General features: G+C 39.5%; 1 protein-coding gene across 1 annotated transcript in view; it reads right to left on the bottom strand.

Moving 5' to 3' along the window:
* iqsec3a (IQ motif and Sec7 domain ArfGEF 3a) overlaps positions 1–17,142 on the bottom strand; it is a gene marked incomplete at both ends in the record, with an annotated part of 148,042 nt that overhangs the window by 32,677 nt on the left and 98,223 nt on the right. Inside the window, 2 exons of the mRNA XM_081362751.1 lie at positions 1,548–1,714; positions 6,703–6,825. Of these exons, the coding sequence (XP_081218877.1) occupies positions 1,548–1,714; positions 6,703–6,825 (290 nt within the window). The remainder of the gene's footprint in view (positions 1–1,547; positions 1,715–6,702; positions 6,826–17,142) is intronic.

The raw sequence follows: 17,142 nt of genomic DNA, 5'->3' as shown, positions 1-17,142 counted from the left end.
ACAGTATTCCCCAAGCCCACAAGGCGTGTCCTTGTGACGCAACGTATAGTCCAAAGGTAGAGGGATGGAAAGGGAACTGGAGGAGTTTGCGGAAGGGAACACCAGAGCCGACGGAGGAAGGAGCCAAGGTGGAGACCAGATGGACCTCCTGAGCGTAGCCTGGGGGCCGACCGATTGAGGAGGAGCTGGACAGCGTGGAGAGCCCAGTAAAATCGTGAGGACGAGGGCCTCGGGCTCCGAGGTGGAGCCGTCTGCTTGAGGGACCGAGGTGGAGATGATGGCCTGGCAGAATGGGGTGACACTGAAGGGAGTGAGGACACTGGAGCAGCCAGAAGGAAGGTGAAGTCGAAGGGGTGGATGGCTGAGGCACAGCTGGAGGCCCAAAAGTCTGTGGCGAAACCAGGACAATTGACCAAGGCAGAGCTGAAGGGATGTGGGAGCCCAGTGGAGCCCGAGAGATGGCGGACCATGGCTGAGCTGAGGGAGCGCAGAGCCAAGGCTGAGCAGAAGGGCTGACAGGTCGAGGTGGAGATATGGCTTGAATTACTGAGGTGTAGCCTGGGGATCCGGGATCAGCTGTGCAGGTGGAGCTGAGGACCTGCGAGGCACCAGCGGGTGCAGGTGAGTCCAGATGAAATTTCTAGGGGATGGCTGAGAAATATCAAGTTCAGGAGCAGGGATAAGGGTGGAAGCTGGCTCTATCTCAAAGTCAATGAGGTGTGGATTGTCCCAATGACAACAACTCTGGGATGGACCTAACGGTGGCTTCCAGCCTTGGAATGGATTTGGCAAATGGCTATAGCCCCGGGATGGGCAGCTCTTGCTCTGTGGCTGGAGGTGGCTCAAGCTTGTAGTCCATGGCGAGCTCAGTCTCTTGTTCTGTGGCAGGCTTAGGTGTCATCACTGGATCCTTGGGGGAAGGTCTTCCAGTAGTTCCAGGGCTCTCTGGGCTGGGAAGATGAGGCTTCTGGTCTGGAGCAAGCAGGGAGATGGCTGCTGGCGATGGTACAGGCTCTAGGGAGTCAGAGTTGATTCTCTTCCTCAACAACTACCTCTGTGAGAATCCAGACACTCACAGAGCATAGCTGATGAAGTCAACAAAGGGTGAAGTGGTCCTCCTCCAACAACAGCATCTGGCCTCAGATGTTGTCCATTCAGCTCCAAAAGATGTACTTGAGAGATTTGTCATCCCAGCACGCTTCATGGTACAAGTCCAGGACCTCCTCTGCATATTCCTCCAGAGATCATCCATTTTACTATATTTGTTGTGAGGGTGAAACCCATAAACCTTGACATTAAGAATGAACTGAATTTCATAATTTCTTATACTTAATTGTCAATTGTAATTAATTGAAAATGCATTATAGTCCAAACTTGTATTAACTGTATTTCACTTAATTTTAGAGTGTACACTTAAGTGGCCTTCATTAATATTAGAATATCTTCAAGTGCAGTTTTTAATATACTTTTAAGAATAGACTACAAGTTTTGTATTTGGTCAGCCCTTGATAAATTTGAATGAATTTGCTAGTTTTAAGACAACTCACCTCGTAGGTTGCGGATGAAGTCTTCCAGCATCATCTTACGGTCAGGTTTGATGTTGGGACTGTACATGTCCGTGTTCAGGAGGATAATGGCAAATGCAAGGATGAAGATTGTGTCAGGATTGTGGAACTGCTGCACCACGTCTGGGTTACACATACAGTAACGCTGACTGAGAACAACAGGAAACAAAAAAAGAGACAAAACAACAGCTAAGTTTATTTTTAACATTTTTTGTAAATAGAGCCTTCTGCTGCTTAGCTTTTATAGTCATAAATCATTTCCATCTGTGATTGTCCATGTGTAACAACAGGTTATTAAAAGCATTTTACTGTGTGTTATTTTTATTTATTTGTATGTTTATTTATTACTTTTTTTTTATTTTATATACCCTGTAAAAATCTTTTTTTTTTTACTTTCAGTAAACTAAACTTAATTTACTGTGTTTATCCAATTAAATTTTTCCAATGTATTTAAAAAAAAAAACTCACCTTTGGAAGTAAGTAAAACTTCAAAAAGCCTATGCAAAAAAGAATGCAAATGCATCATACCTCATATAATGTGTTACTTTTAAATTGTATCATCTATAATCAAGTAATAACTTGTGTTATTACATGCTTAAACCCGACAAGATGGAAGAACCATGAAATATAATTCAAATATACAGTCATTACATGACATATGTATATTGTATTGTGCCTTAAAATTGCTGAATTTTAAAAAAATTAAAGTTTTTGCAAAACTTCCCACAACATCATCAGGGTATCAATGGATGGATCAGGGATTTGTTAAGTGCTTGCTGGAGTGCTGGGGTTGGTTGCTAACCAGTCAGCAACATAGAATCGGCCCAGATCCGGCCCACATCTGGTACGTATGGAATCCACGTGTACCAGATGTAGGCCGGATCTGGGCCGATTCTATGTTGCTGACTGGTTAGCAACCAACCCCAGCACTCCAGCAAGCACTTAACAAATCTGGGCACTTAAGAGATCTGGGCTGACACTATATTGCTTTCTGGGTAGGGTGTTGCTAGATAGTTGCTCATTGGCATAGAGTATATAGGTTCCACTATTCTATGACTGATATTCTACAATATTCTCCTAATATGACTTGTTCTCTCTCCTTCAGTGTAAGTCAATGTGGGATTTTAACACTAACTAATAGTGTTAAAATCCCACAACTTGCTTCCGAGCAAGTTTACTATATTTGAAAATCCATACAAATTGAGCTGGTAATGTGACACAAGCGTCAAAAGGAACATGGCGAAAATAAGTCTTTATTAATCCATTATCTGCTCCTGTAATCATAATTTTAGTGAAAACGAATACAAGTTGCTGGTGTTTTACAGCCTCTAGTGTTCATTTCAGCTGGAAACTGCAGTGAATTGCAAGCACGTTTGTGTAGAAGTTTTGTAAAAATGTAAGTATACGCACGTTTTTCCAATGTTTCCAATTTTCCTATATTGTACTTATGCACTGAAGTTTAAAATGTCAGGTCTGTTAGAATCCCTAACCCTAAGTGTTAGCAATTGTAGTGATACTTAGTGAACTACAGTAATGAGGAATGCCTTTTATTCATTAAGGCGAGACACGGCAGGCAAAAACATTGATTTTTCATGCAGTGGTCAGTTTTGAGATTTTTGGCTAGTTTACTCCTTTAATATGTGTTCTTTCAAACTGCTATAAAGAAAAAGTTGAAAATATACATTAAGATGTTTATTTTATTACATTTTGTTTACTTGCGGCAGTAAGTTTCTCCCGAATTTACCAAGAAGTTAGCATTCCAACGCGACATGCCGAGTTTCGTCTGTTTACTGAAGTCTGTCATGACCGGTATCGTTGTAAAGCTCTGAGTCTCCTGCACAACGCTATGTAACCCAAATAGGGGCATTTCCTTTCTATCAGTAACCAATCGTGAATGTCCAAAAGGGGATTTAAAGCTAACAACGAAATCTCATTTAGAGCTATTTAAATCTTTAACTGCCGTTTTCTCAAAATTAGTTTTTTGCCATTCTCCAGTACAAACATCTCAGTCTATGTAGCACCTATGTACACCAAACTTTCCAGTTATACACTTAGCAGTATTCTGAAGATATTTTCAGAGGGATTTGTTAATAAATCATTCCTGGCCTGATTTATGTGTCATTTTAATAAAAAAAAATGGCGAAAATCGATTTTTTTAAGGCTATGGACAGTGTATTTTGATTTCCTAGGTAATGAAAGCATAAATCCTGAAATCCCTCTGATTTTTTTTTTCATCTTGTGTGTAAACAAAATGAAAAAAGAATTTTGCACCTGGCTTTATCATATGTTCAGATCTACCTACCGAAAATATATGCTAAATCGTGCATATTTAATGAGAGAATGCCGAATTTGCATAATTAAACATACAAATTTCTAAAACTTGTAATACATTTTTTTAATATACTCGTTTAAGTAATCAACTGAGGAAGTTTCATGGTGATATCTATTATATTAAAATTTTACCCTATTCATCTGTAGTGTCTCGCCTTAAAGGGGTGGTTGATTGCTATTTCACTTTTTTCATTTTAAATACTGTGTAATGTTGCTGTTGGTGCATGAACAGTATCTGCAAAGTTGCTGCGCTTAAAGTTCAACGTAAGCGGAGATATTGTCTTTTAAAAATCAGGAAGTTTAATGCCTACAAAAACGTCTCGAATGGGACTACAACGAGATACTTCCCGGGTTTTATACGTAACTAACCCATACATTTACATCAACCCTCCCTCCGGAACATGTTCTGCTGTCGAAGAGGAGGAGTTATAGTGGAGAGCTGTAGCTGTCAGGTCTTCTGTGTTCAGGCTTCCTACAGACGCTGTAGTTCGTCAACAATGGTTCAAATTTAAGTTTGATTATGTTCCTGACAATTACAATCGTAGTTTAGCTCTCTGTGCTGCGCATTTTACGGAAGACAGCTTCCAGAATCTACACGAGTTCAATGTCGGATTCAACAAGAAACTATTACTCCAACATGAAGCAGTTACAGCTTTAAAACCAGAGGCCACAACCTGCAAGTAAGATTTAATCATTTTAAATGTATTTGCCTGTATAATTTAAGACGTAATGTTTTAGTTTTATCAAGGATGTAAAAAAATGCCAGCGCTGGCTTTAGTATATGACAAACGCGTACAAACATTTTGGACCCGAATTTGTAATATGTACAAATTTTGTAAACGTATTTTCCATGTATACTTTATGACGTAATTTTTTGATTTGATCAAGAACGCAAACCAATGCCAAAGCTGTTTGTTTATAGTAGCTAGTTAGTTCGATGCTATTTTGTGTGTATAAGACAAACGTGTACAAACTTCAAAAAATTATCGCAACAGCAAACTTCAGCTGCTGTTATCACATGTACACCTAAAGAAAACGACAAACTGAGTAAACTAAGCTTTGTGAATAGTTAAACGGTTGTTCATTCTATCAATAAAACAATATCTTTAAAAAACGGTATTACTCAGTCATGTATTCAGTTATATTAAATGTTTAATCAGGGGGAAAGCGTATCTCAAAAGCTAACAAACAGCAGTAGCATTTTCAAGTAACAGCGTATGGAAATTCTTTGAGAGAATAATAATAAAATAAAATAAATTACCATTCAGAAACGTTTAGTAAGAGCCGTGTTTGCGGAGGTTCTGCTTGACTCTCTTCATCACCGCTCTCTGGGTCTGATTCTGGCTCAAACTGATGAGGCAATATTGACACCATTACATTTGACCGGAGCACATGCAACTGTCGCCCGTAAAGGTAATGGGCGTGAAGATTCCGGACGCAGTTTAGCCAATTACAACACACCGGCCGAACTAACCAATCTGAGCTCATTGCCTCTTTCTGAGGGAGTGGTTTCATAGAATCAGGAAGTCAACCGGTCGTTCAAATGACAGAGGAGGAAGCGGCTTACAATAAAGGTGAAATTTATGAAAAATAAGGCGTTTTTTAACAAACGAAACACGAAGACATGTTATATTGCAGCCCATAAACACAATCAAGCAAAGAAAAAAGGCAGTGAACCACCCCTTTAAATTTTACATTTTACATCCATTTACCCCTTCTCTAATTCTTTTTACAGATTTGGGAAATATCAAAGGCGATGCAGGAGAGACAGCCGGGAACAGGCTGGATTGTGTTATGCAACCACAGTTATTTATAAACCAGTGTCTCGCAGACAGATGCAGACGTGTGCAACACTCTCGCACACACAGCATAGGATCATCAGCAGACTTGTTATTTCCAGTGCTGGAAACAAAAGCATATTTGGCTATCACCCCAGAAGCGTTGATAGCTGCAACTGCAATATGATTCAAAATCGCAATAAGAGCCTCTGCTGCGTATGAATGGAAAGTAATTGTTCTAGCAAGATGATTATTTGGATTATCAGATCATCATTGTCAAGGAAACCCGCGCTCCCATCTGTCTCAAAAGGAGAAACGTTCTACACTTGCACAGATTAAAGTGATATCACATATGCAGTATTGTTATTGTTAAACTAACTACAACTATAACTATTAAAAGTTGTTTTAATTGAAATACAGATGAAATAAAATATATTTTTATTAGATTGAACATAAAACATTTAAATGTTACCTTGGCAACTTACTAAAAAAAAGAGTTTAAATTGAAGTAATAAAATGACTAAACTAGTAAGAATGGCAAAGGCACATAGCAAAATGACTAAAACTAAAGTAAAATTAAACAAATGAAATTGAAGCTATTTAAAATAAAAGCTAATTTGAAACATGGGTTAAGGTTAATCTTATAATTTAAGGGAAATTAATATTTTAAGTGTAACCTTAATCATTTTAGCATAATTAGCAAAACACTATTCAAAACAATGTTAAACTTCCCAAAATGTTTCATGTCAACTACTCAACTGCTTTCCAATCTAAACAGAAAGTAACTATTGCAGCAGTGCAACAGCTTCTACTTTTATGTAACACAGCGCCATATTCCTTGAAAATGCGATTGATTTATGGAGAGCGTTCAGCTTGCATTTTTATCCTTTACTGCTACAGGGATGAAAAAAGTTCATAAGCACAGATATCACATCAGCCTCTGCTCTTATCTTCTCCTCACACATGAAGGTGGCTAGAGCGTTTATGTGTGTGTGTGCAAGAGAGTGTAACAGTGTCTGGAGTCTCACCTGAATGCCTCTATCAGTCTCTCCACTTTCTGCGCTTCACCCTGCACACGGATATGAGCCTGAAACTTCCTCAGAGCCTCATCCAACTCCATCCCAGAGAAATCCATCTCATCCACCACACAGCTATCAAAATCAAGAAACAGACAGAATTTGAAAGAGGGAGAGATAGTGTAAGAAAAAACAAGGTATTAAGCAGACATGTGAAAGCTTATGGACCTTACAAGGGGTGACTCTATGGTCAACTTTATGAGTGGACTACTTTTATGAAATTTCTGTTTCGTAAATGTTTGCAATGACATGAACATTAGTAAATGATGACAGAATGTTCTTTTTTTGGGTTCAAAATATACATTTAATTGAAGTCTCACTCTGGATTGACTTATTCGGAACCAAGGAAATGTTTATTCCATAAAATTAAACTGGTCTGTACGAAAGCGAAAAATAAACGAGAATTATTTTTACTTCCACCCATGTTTGTATGTTTATTATGCTGAGCTGCCAGCTGGAGGTTTCAGAAAGAGAAACGGCTGTCAATTTTAGAGCGGGTGCACAGGGAGACAGAGAGAGAGAGTAACACATTTCTACAGGGAAATAAATATCCAAGAACAGTTAGACAATCTGTTCACCGCTCTCTCTCTCTCTCTCTCTCACGTGGTGCATGTTGGGAGTTTGTGGGTGAGAGTGGTGTTGGGTGAGACCTGAGCTGTGTTTTTTTTTCCACATAGTCTTAATTACGGGGATTTTGTTTTCTCTTATTTTCTGCATGGTTTAAAATTAGTTTTTTGACTTAGTTTTTGCGGGTATTGCGCAGGGAGAGATGGCGTCTCATGAGGAGATGCCGTCTTTGTCCTTGCGCAATGGCTTTAGGTGTGTGCCCGAGGATGGCGTCACAGTGGAAGACGTGCTTATTTCGGCTGGAGGGGAAGTAGGACACGAGAATATAGTGTCCGCTTCTCGTATGAATAAAGCTGTAGTAGTGTTTTTGAAAGAACAAAACTTTGTTAATCGTTTAATCGAGAATGGTCTCGTTATAAATGAAAACTTTGTTCAGGTTACTCCGCTATACGCTCCGACAGTTAAAATTACGGTATCGAATGTTCCACCTTTCATTCCGGATGAAGCGTTGGAACGGGAATTAGTACGTTTTGGCAAATTTGCCAGTGGTTTTAAAACAATCACGTTAGGTTGTAAACACCCGTCTCTGAAACACGTCACATCTTTTAGAAGACAGGTGTTTATGTTTTTAGACTCCCCCGAAAACACGCTGGATGTTTCATTCCGAGTACGATATGAAGCCAAAACGTATATGGTGTACGCAAGCACTGGTAGCTTAAGGTGCTTTGATTGCGGCGATTTAGGGCATAAAAAGTTCGCATGCCCTCACAGAGAGCGCGCACCAGAGGATAGGCAAAGGCCCACTGTCTCAGGAGAGGGAGATGCGGTGGAGCAGGAGCGCGCTGCTCAAGAGGAACACGCAGGTCCAGCAGAGGTGAGCGTTTCTGGTGCGGCACCGTCCGCTATTGAAGTACATGATAATGCTGTGGCTAATACTAATGTGTATGAACGTCAGCAAAATGAAAATACTGTTCAAAATATCAATGCTGATGAGCAGCAAGATGATGGTGTGGAAATTGCAGGGCCAAGCAGGTGTGAGTCTGTTGGGTCGGCTGTAAGAAAGAGAGAGTTGTGTTTGAGTAATGATGGTAGTGCAGTAGATGATGATGCATCTGACGAAAATGTTTCTCTTCTTGATTACGAATGTGACTCCCAAGGAGGGTCTGTATGTGGACTTGAGGGCGATTCTCAAGATATGTCCATTAAAGATCCCTCTTTGTATACATTAGATGAAATCAATGGGTTTCTTGATGAGACATTTGGAAAACAAGTCAACATTAAAGAATTTTTTCCTGATGTTGGAAAATTTGAGAGGTCAGTGGCAGTTCTTCAAAAGACTGTAAATCTTGATCAGCTGAGTGAAAAGAAACGTTTTCGGTTAAAAAAACATGTTACAGTTATTAGAAAATGTAGAATGGTGGATAAAAAGAAGAGGCTAAAGGCATTTTTATAAACGATTAGCCATGCATCACGCGGTGTTCTTCTCTTTATTTCTTCTGGTTTCTTCTGCCGTTGTCTTTTTTCTCTCCTCCCTAAACTTATACATGGATCTTTTGAGGGTGGGTTCATTAAATATTAATGGAGGGAGGGATAGTCATAAACGAGGTTTGGTGTCTGAAATCATGAAAAATAAAAAGTTACATGTCATTTTACTGCAAGAAACACATAGCGATATGGATAACGAAATAGAGTGGGGAATGTGGTGGAAAGGTCAACATGTACTTAGCCATGGTACAAATCTGAGCGCTGGAGTTGCTCTTCTTTTTTCTCCTGATATAAAAGTTAGCATTGAAAAAACAGAGGAATTTGTAAAAGGTCGCTTGGTTCTTGTCAAAACTATTATTGAAGGGATGAAAATTTATTTTATAAATGTTTATGCACCAAATGTTGGAAATGAGCGATTACAGTTGTTTAGAATGCTAAGCAATGTCTTAAAACAGGATTTTAGTGATGGAGACATCATCATTGGTGGGGATTGGAATTGTACAGAATGTTTTAATGTTGACCGTAATAAGGAAGAACCTCATATGCTTTCATCCAACTATTTGTCAAGATTGGTGAAAGAGGCTGAACTTTTAGATATGTGGAGAATCAAGCATCCGGTAGATAAACAATATACATGGGTTAAAATTTCTGACAACAGAGTAAGTGCTGCTCGCTTAGACAGAATTTATGTTTCAAAAAAATATAAATAACAGAATTATTGATTGTTTCATTACTCCGGTAGGTTTTTCTGATCACCATCTGGTATATATTTCAGTAAACATGGCACAATTTCCAAGAAAATCTTCTTATTGGCATTTTAATGCTAAACTGTTACAGGATGCTTTATTTTCTGAACATTTTGTGGTTTTTTGGAATCATTGGAAGGGGAAGAAAAATGATTTTGAAAATTTAAAACAATGGTGGGAGGTTGGAAAAACTCAAATAAAACTATCCTGTCAACAGTACACTGCATATTGTACGACTACTCAACGAGAAACAGTTCAAGCTCTGGAAAGAGATATAGAGTCTATAGAGACAGAAATGATAAGAAGACATGACCCAGCTTTTATTAACAACTTACAACAGAAAAAGGAAAAGCTAAGTTTTTATTTGAATGAGAGGGTGAAAGCAGCTTTGGTGAGGTCACGCTTTACATCAGTTACTGAGATGGATGCCCCAAGTGCCTATTTTTTTAATTTAGAGCGTTCAGTGGCACAGTCTAAGCAGATGACATGTTTACGTCTTCCAGATGGGAAGATTACAAATGACATTATAGAAATGCGTTGTCATGCTGTTGGTTTTTATTCTTCTCTATACAAAGCTGATCTTTGTAACTCTAGTTGTGAAGCGCAACTTTTTCATGAACTTCCTCAAATAGACTCTGTTTCTAAGACTGCTTTGGACACACAAATTACTTTTCAAGAACTCACTATTGCTGTTGGACAGTTGAAATCCGGACGCTCTCCTGGAATTGATGGGTTGACTTCTGAATTTTATAAAGATTTTTGGGAGTATATTGGAATGGACCTTTATGAAGTTTTCTGTGAGAGTTATAAAGATGGCACTTTACCTGCTACATGTCAACGAGCTGTGTTGTCCCTGTTACCTAAAAAGGGAGACTTAACTCTGTTAAAGAACTGGAGACCTGTTGCTTTATTAACAACAGAGTATAAAATCTTGTCTAAATGTCTGTCCAATAGGCTTAAGAAGTTTTTACATTTGATAATTCATCAAGACCAAACCTATTGCATTCCGAAAAGATCTATAATGGATAATCTCTTTTTAGTGAGGGATACTTTGGATATCTGTAAAATGTTTAATGCAGAGGTTGGATTGATTGCTTTAGACCAAGAAAAGGCGTTTGATCGCGTTGATCATAACTATCTTTTTAATCTACTTGCTGCATTCGGGTTTGGTCAGGATTTTATCAAATGGATACGTTTGTTGTACACTGGAGCTTCTTGTATGGTCAAGGTGGGGGGTGGCCTAAGTCGGCCTATTGTGGTTTCAAGGGGAATCAGACAAGGTTGTCCCCTATCAGGACAATTGTATAGTATTGCTATTGAGCCTTTACTTTCCAATATAAGAAGAACTCTAAATGGTTTATCAATACCTACAATGCCTCAACATTTAAGAACTACAATTACTGCTTACGCTGATGATGTTACAGTGTTTGTCAATGACAATAATGACATAAAAGCTTTGTCTAGAGCACTTGAGCTGTATGAAGGGGCATCATCAGCTAAAGTAAACTGGGAGAAGACTGAGGCTTTCTGGTCAGGTCAAAGAAATTTAGAAAATCTCCCACAACTACCAGGTAGTTTAAACTGGAATAGAAAAGGGCTGAAATTACTTGGTGTGTCTTTGGGATCAGAAGAGTTTCAGAAGAAAAACTGGGAGGGAGTTTTGGAGAGAGTGTGCACCCGATTGTCTAGATGGACCTGGTTGCTACCCCAGCTATCCTATAGGGGGAGAGTTCTAGTTGCCAATAACTTGGTCGCCTCTGCGCTGTGGCATAAATTTATTGTGTTGCAGCCTCCCGTTGGACTAGTTCAAGATATTCAAAGGATGCTGGTGAATTTTTTTTGGTCAGGACAGCATTGGGTCCGATCAGCTGTACTTTTTTTGCCAGTGCATGAAGGGGGGCAAGGTCTTGTGGACATCAGATCAAGACTCATGGCCTTTCGTCTGCAAGCTGCTCAGAGACTGCTGTATTATGGTGACATTGCTTGGTCCAACACTGCAGTTGCACTCTTGAGGAAAGCAGGCAACATGGGGCTTGATAAACATCTCTTCTTATTGAACTTGAATGAATCAACTCTTACAGATTTGACTCCCTTCTACAGATCTGTGATGGAAGCATGGAAAGTTTTTTCTGTCTCAAGACCTGCTGGAATACATGCGGGTTTTTGGCTGATGGAAGAGCCATTGTTCCAGAACCCCTTTTTACCTTCTAGACACCTGAGCTCTGCTAATTTGTCATCACGGCTGATAGCTGTTGGATGTGTAAAACTTGGACACATTTTAAGCATCAGTTCGGAAATCTTGAGTGAGAGAACTGGGATAAAATCTGTTCGATTTTTGAAACAAGTTACTGATGAAGTACTTGATCAGATACTTTTTATCAACAACTCTAAGCATATCAAAGAGTGGATGGCTGGACGTGACTATGATTTTCCATCCTTGATGATAGCTGCTAACGTGGGGGGATGGCATGAGGAGGAAAATCTCATATTGTCTTTCAAAACTCCTCAGCTGGATACTTTTGAGTTTGTTGGGAAAAAAGCTCTGTATGTGACTTGTGTGAAAGTGACCAATACACATCTTCTCTCCGGAGTAAAGTCATCTAAATGGACTGATTTTTTTGGAGTAGATATCTCCCCCAAAGGTAGCTGGCGGTCACTGTATAAATGCCCCATTGATAAACGGACTGGTGATTTACAATGGAGGATTGTACACAGTGCAATAGCTACGAACAGACATGTGGTGCACCTCAATCCAAATGTAGAGGTGGGTTGTTTATTTTGTTCTGAAAACGAAACTATTTTTCATCTCTTTGTGCAATGTGTACGGTTGAGTAATTTATTCTCCTTTTTATCTCAATGGGTATCATCTTTAGGTGAAGATTTATCTCCTCAATTGTTTATTTTTGGGCCAAAGTATTTCGCTAGTCGTAAACATGTTTTGGTTTTACTAAATTTTGTGTTTGGAACTGCCAAACTCACTATTTGGAAAACAAGGAAAAATAAGATGCTTGGCAAAGATACTTTAGATCCTTTGATGATGTTCAAGGGTTTGGTAGCATCAAGGCTTAGGATAGAATATGCATACTATAAATTGGTTGGGTGCTTACCAGTGTTTGTGAATACTTGGGCCACAAATGGAGTGTTATGTACAGTTAATGAAAATGATGATTTAATGTTGACTTTTTAAGTCATTTTGTTGTTGTTTTTTTATCTTTATTTTTATTTATTTTATTTTTTTGTGTGTTTTTCGTAATTTGAGATTTTGTAATGCAGATTGTTAGTGGTAACACAGACTGGTTTTACCTATGTTGTAAATAAAGGTGATTTCAATCCTCTCTCTCTCTCTCTCTCTCTCTCTCTCTCTCTCTCTCTCTCTCTAATGCTGCTGAAGAATATCCTTTCAAAATGAGAAACAAAGCTGAAATGGAATGGACAACAGTGTATTTACACACGCAAAGATCACATATCTGAAAAGCATAAACATTTTAAACAGGCACATACCATTATTTACATTTAAATATACTTGTATTTCTAATAAAGTCCATAATTAACATCTCTTTAATGTACATGTATATGCTCATATGTATATAAAGTCACTTTTTTACTCCATTCCACCCTACTTTGTGAAGAAAAAAACAATTTTGCCCTTGATACTGTATAGCCTAAGCTTAAGACCCACAGGAAGTCACTGCTAGTCAGTTACCTCAGCACCGAACAGATGCAAACAAATATATGAATGGTTGAGTGAATTTTCAGCAGCCATTTTTTCAGTATGAAGAAATATTAAGTAGTATGAAGAACACTCACTCATAAAGCGACAAATATATAACACTCCCTATTATGTAAAAAGTCCAAGCGTTCTCCCTCACAATGTATCTCCGTATCAAACCCACTTTACCAATTTGCCAAACACACTGGGGCAAATCCAATTCAGACCATGGGTTTGTATCACAGTTATGCTTTTATCAGTTTATTTTTTTTGTGAACACAAGTTCAGAGAATACAAATTAAAAATGATATCTCATGAACAGCAAATACAATTTAAACATCAGACAACATAAATGCTGTCAGCAATAAAATGCAAAAAGGGAGCAAAAAATAACACTGCATTATGTTTTTTTTTTATTGATAATCAAAGTTTTTCAATTGTTTTCCACTCACAGACCATGTGTTCCTTATATTTCTCCTCAGAGAGATGGAAAAACAAAGAACAGGAGAGAAAGACTGTCAGACCTGTTATCTTTCCACTGATGGGACTCTTCTTAAAATATTCCCATCGATTACCTTTTTTGGATAAAAAGAGTTTTCTGAAATGTGGTTCTTCACTACAGCGAAATATGCCTGTGAGACTCAGTTTGGAAAATGTGAAAAAACAAGTGCTTGGTCTCACTTGAGTTTGTGTTGTAGAAAAAATCATGAAAAATTACTAGCAGAAAAACACTGGAAAATCTTCTCTAAAAGCTTGTTCACAATGATGCTTCGTACTCTAAGGACTGCATTAAACATTAATACTAATTTAATCTCCCCCATCTGTTTTGACGTAGTAGAAATAGAAATTGAAACCGAATCTACTGTTTCTGCATCAAAAGCAGAACACATTTTTGCTTTTCAGCATGCAGCTTCAGAATGGTCAAAATGTACTCGGATACTGCATTGCAGAAGTATGAATGTAGAGAATGCATAGTAGAGTTTTAGATACAGAAATATTACTATTGTACAGAGATCAGACATCCATCCATTTTCCAAAATGCTGTCCTATGTTGGGTAGCAGGGATGATGAAGCCTATCCCAGCGTCTTATCAAGGAAATACCCTGGATGGATGGTGAGTTCATCACAGGGCTAACAAATAAATGAATATAGACCCACAGGCAATGTTTAGTATCTATAATTCACCTATTATGCATGCCGAGGAGAAATACCAAGGTCCTATAGCTCAGCCAGGACTAGAGACCTTCTTTCATTAGGCAACAGTGCTACCCACTGAGTCGTTTTATTGTAAATTGACAGAGTAGTACTGTGGTACTCTTTGGATTAACAGATTAGCCACTTGCTGAACATTGTGGATCATGACTGAAGTTGCATTTCTACAGTAAGGAGACCAGCAGGAGGAAAGTTCTTCTGTTCATTATGTTGGAATTATGTGAAAGTGAAAATAACATGAACCTGGAGCTGAAGACATCTAAGATGGTCTGCTTTTATCTGGAGTGTTTGCATATGAAATTAATGCAAATGTCGCTGTTACCAATCAAGTGATGCCCAGAGGTCGTTACAAACTGTAATGTCTGGAAAGGTCTGTTTTTTCACCATTTATCACAAGTCTTATCTGCATCATCTCCAGCTCCACAGACATCCTCATCACTTTTGTATTTTCAGTCAACAAAGTGTTGGAATTATTAGAAACAGCTAAAGACAACTAAAGCTGCAAAGACATGTGGCCTACTAGTTGACCGTGTTTCTGGATGACTTAAACAGCAGTTGTACAAGCCTTTTCTGGCCTTTCATGTATAGATTATTTTTTCAAACTACCATACAAATTACTGTATCTGCTATCATGAAGTACAACTTGACATCAACAGGTTAACTCTCTATGGTATGCAATATGATATCAATCAGAAAAAAAATAGAGAGGGAGTGAATATAGTGGACAATATCAAATTCACGATTGTACAACCAATTAAAGCTAGAAGATATTCAAGCACTGTGATGGTCACACCAAATGAATTCCCACGCCTCGGCAGAAGATGGAATCTGCAGCTCTGGCATCTGGTGCACTCAGTGTCTGAAATTATCTGACTCGTTAGTTTCACTCATAAGTAGACTAATAAAGAGAAAAGTGAATGACTGATTCAACTCTTGAGCTAGTTAGTAGAATTAGTAGATTTCGACTGGGGTGCGTCAAGGAGATGTCACCTCCCCAATCTCAACGCAGTGATCGACTCGATCATGAGAAAAAACATTCAAGGACAAGTGAGTAGTCCAATAGGGCATCGACGGCTACACAACCGACCTGGCGTTTGTAGATGACAGCACCATATTGGCCAGGATGGAAGCCGAGGTAACCAACACCTTGTACGATGTTGATAGATTCGCTGAACCACTCAGCCTGAAGATCAACATCGATAAGACCAAGGCACTCACCACCGAGGGATCACCGGTGAACGTTCACCTCCAGAGGATTAAAATCGAACAAGTGAAAAATTTCAAGTACTTAGGATCCCTGATCCAGGAGAAGAAGATCGCAGCGGTTGCAGAAGTTCAATGTAAAGCTGCTTTGAAACAATTCATATTGTTAAAAGCGCTATATAAATGAGGGTGACTTGACTTGACTTGACTTGAGAAACTGTTTTAGGGTCCTTATGGGTGTTGCGCTTACTTAGGTGCAACAACTGCAACACATTTTGCAGAGTTGGGGGATCATCAGGTTTGGGGAGAGAGAGAGGAGGTAGTGAACATCCCCAAAGAGCTGGTTAGTACAATTTCTGAGCTCCCGGTGGCCGATTACAAAAGACTCTGGAGCCATGGCTGCAGCATGCACTTATTACAGAGACAATACAATTGGAGCAACCTTGGGTTAAATGTCTTGTTCAAGTGTACTAAGGGAATACTCCAAATCATGGCTAGTTCCTTATATACGTGCTCCTACATGTAAGTTTTAGCCCCTGTGCCACACCATCTAAAGTGGAAGCGGACTTGGGCAGCAAGACATTCCTTTCCAGCACACTAAACCTTATGGTGATAGTTATGGTGTGGAGAGATGAATTCCCTGTATCCCTTAATTTTACCAGAAGGTATATTGTCGTCTTCAGTCCTGTTAGCCCCGCCCAGCCTCCCTCTCCCACCACCTCTCCAAACTACCATGGAAAATGCTCTGTTTTTTGTCTGGTTTTTCGCTACACTCCTATCTTCCCTCCAGTCCTCAGCCACCCTTACCACCCAATTCTCATCATCTCCCATCATTCCTGTGGTGTCACCTTATCCTCCTCTCAGTGGCATGTAACACCGTGGATCCGCTGGGAGCCAACTCCTCCGGGGTGTGAAGAGCCCTTATTATTTGCTCCCTCGGCTCTACGTCTGTACGAGGGGCTCTTCTTCCAACGGCGACCTTGAACGACGATCAACGTCGCCAGGACGTCGCCCACCAAATCGCCACCCTGGCTCCTACCTCCATCAACTCGCTGGCTATCATCCTGGGAGTGCTCTGGGTCAGCAGCACCCAGACACTCATCCCTTCATCTCCTCCCTGGCTGCTGCCACCATCAACTCCACCCCGATTTCCTCTGCCTGTGTTTACCATCCCTTTGCCTCCTCTTACCATCCCTTCTCCATCTCCTCGTCCACCTACAAAAGCTGCCACCCACCCTCCCTCATCCTTTTTGTTATATGGCTGTCATTGACGGATACCGTCTGCCACAAGGAGAAATAGTCCAACTGCTCAATGTCATTGGGCCTCAGCTGATTTTTGCAACAGGCAGTTTCCTTCAGGTACTTGGTGATGGACTTATATATATTTGATATATATATTTGATAACAGACATTGTGGCAAGGTGGCCTGGAAGCAAGCATGCATGACTCCTTTATCTTTACCAACTCAAC

This window comes from Scardinius erythrophthalmus (genome assembly GCF_964197995.2).
Source record: "Scardinius erythrophthalmus genome assembly, chromosome: 4".
Taxonomy (NCBI): domain Eukaryota; kingdom Metazoa; phylum Chordata; class Actinopteri; order Cypriniformes; family Leuciscidae; genus Scardinius; species Scardinius erythrophthalmus.
This window is presented reverse-complemented; position numbering and strand designations above follow the sequence as displayed.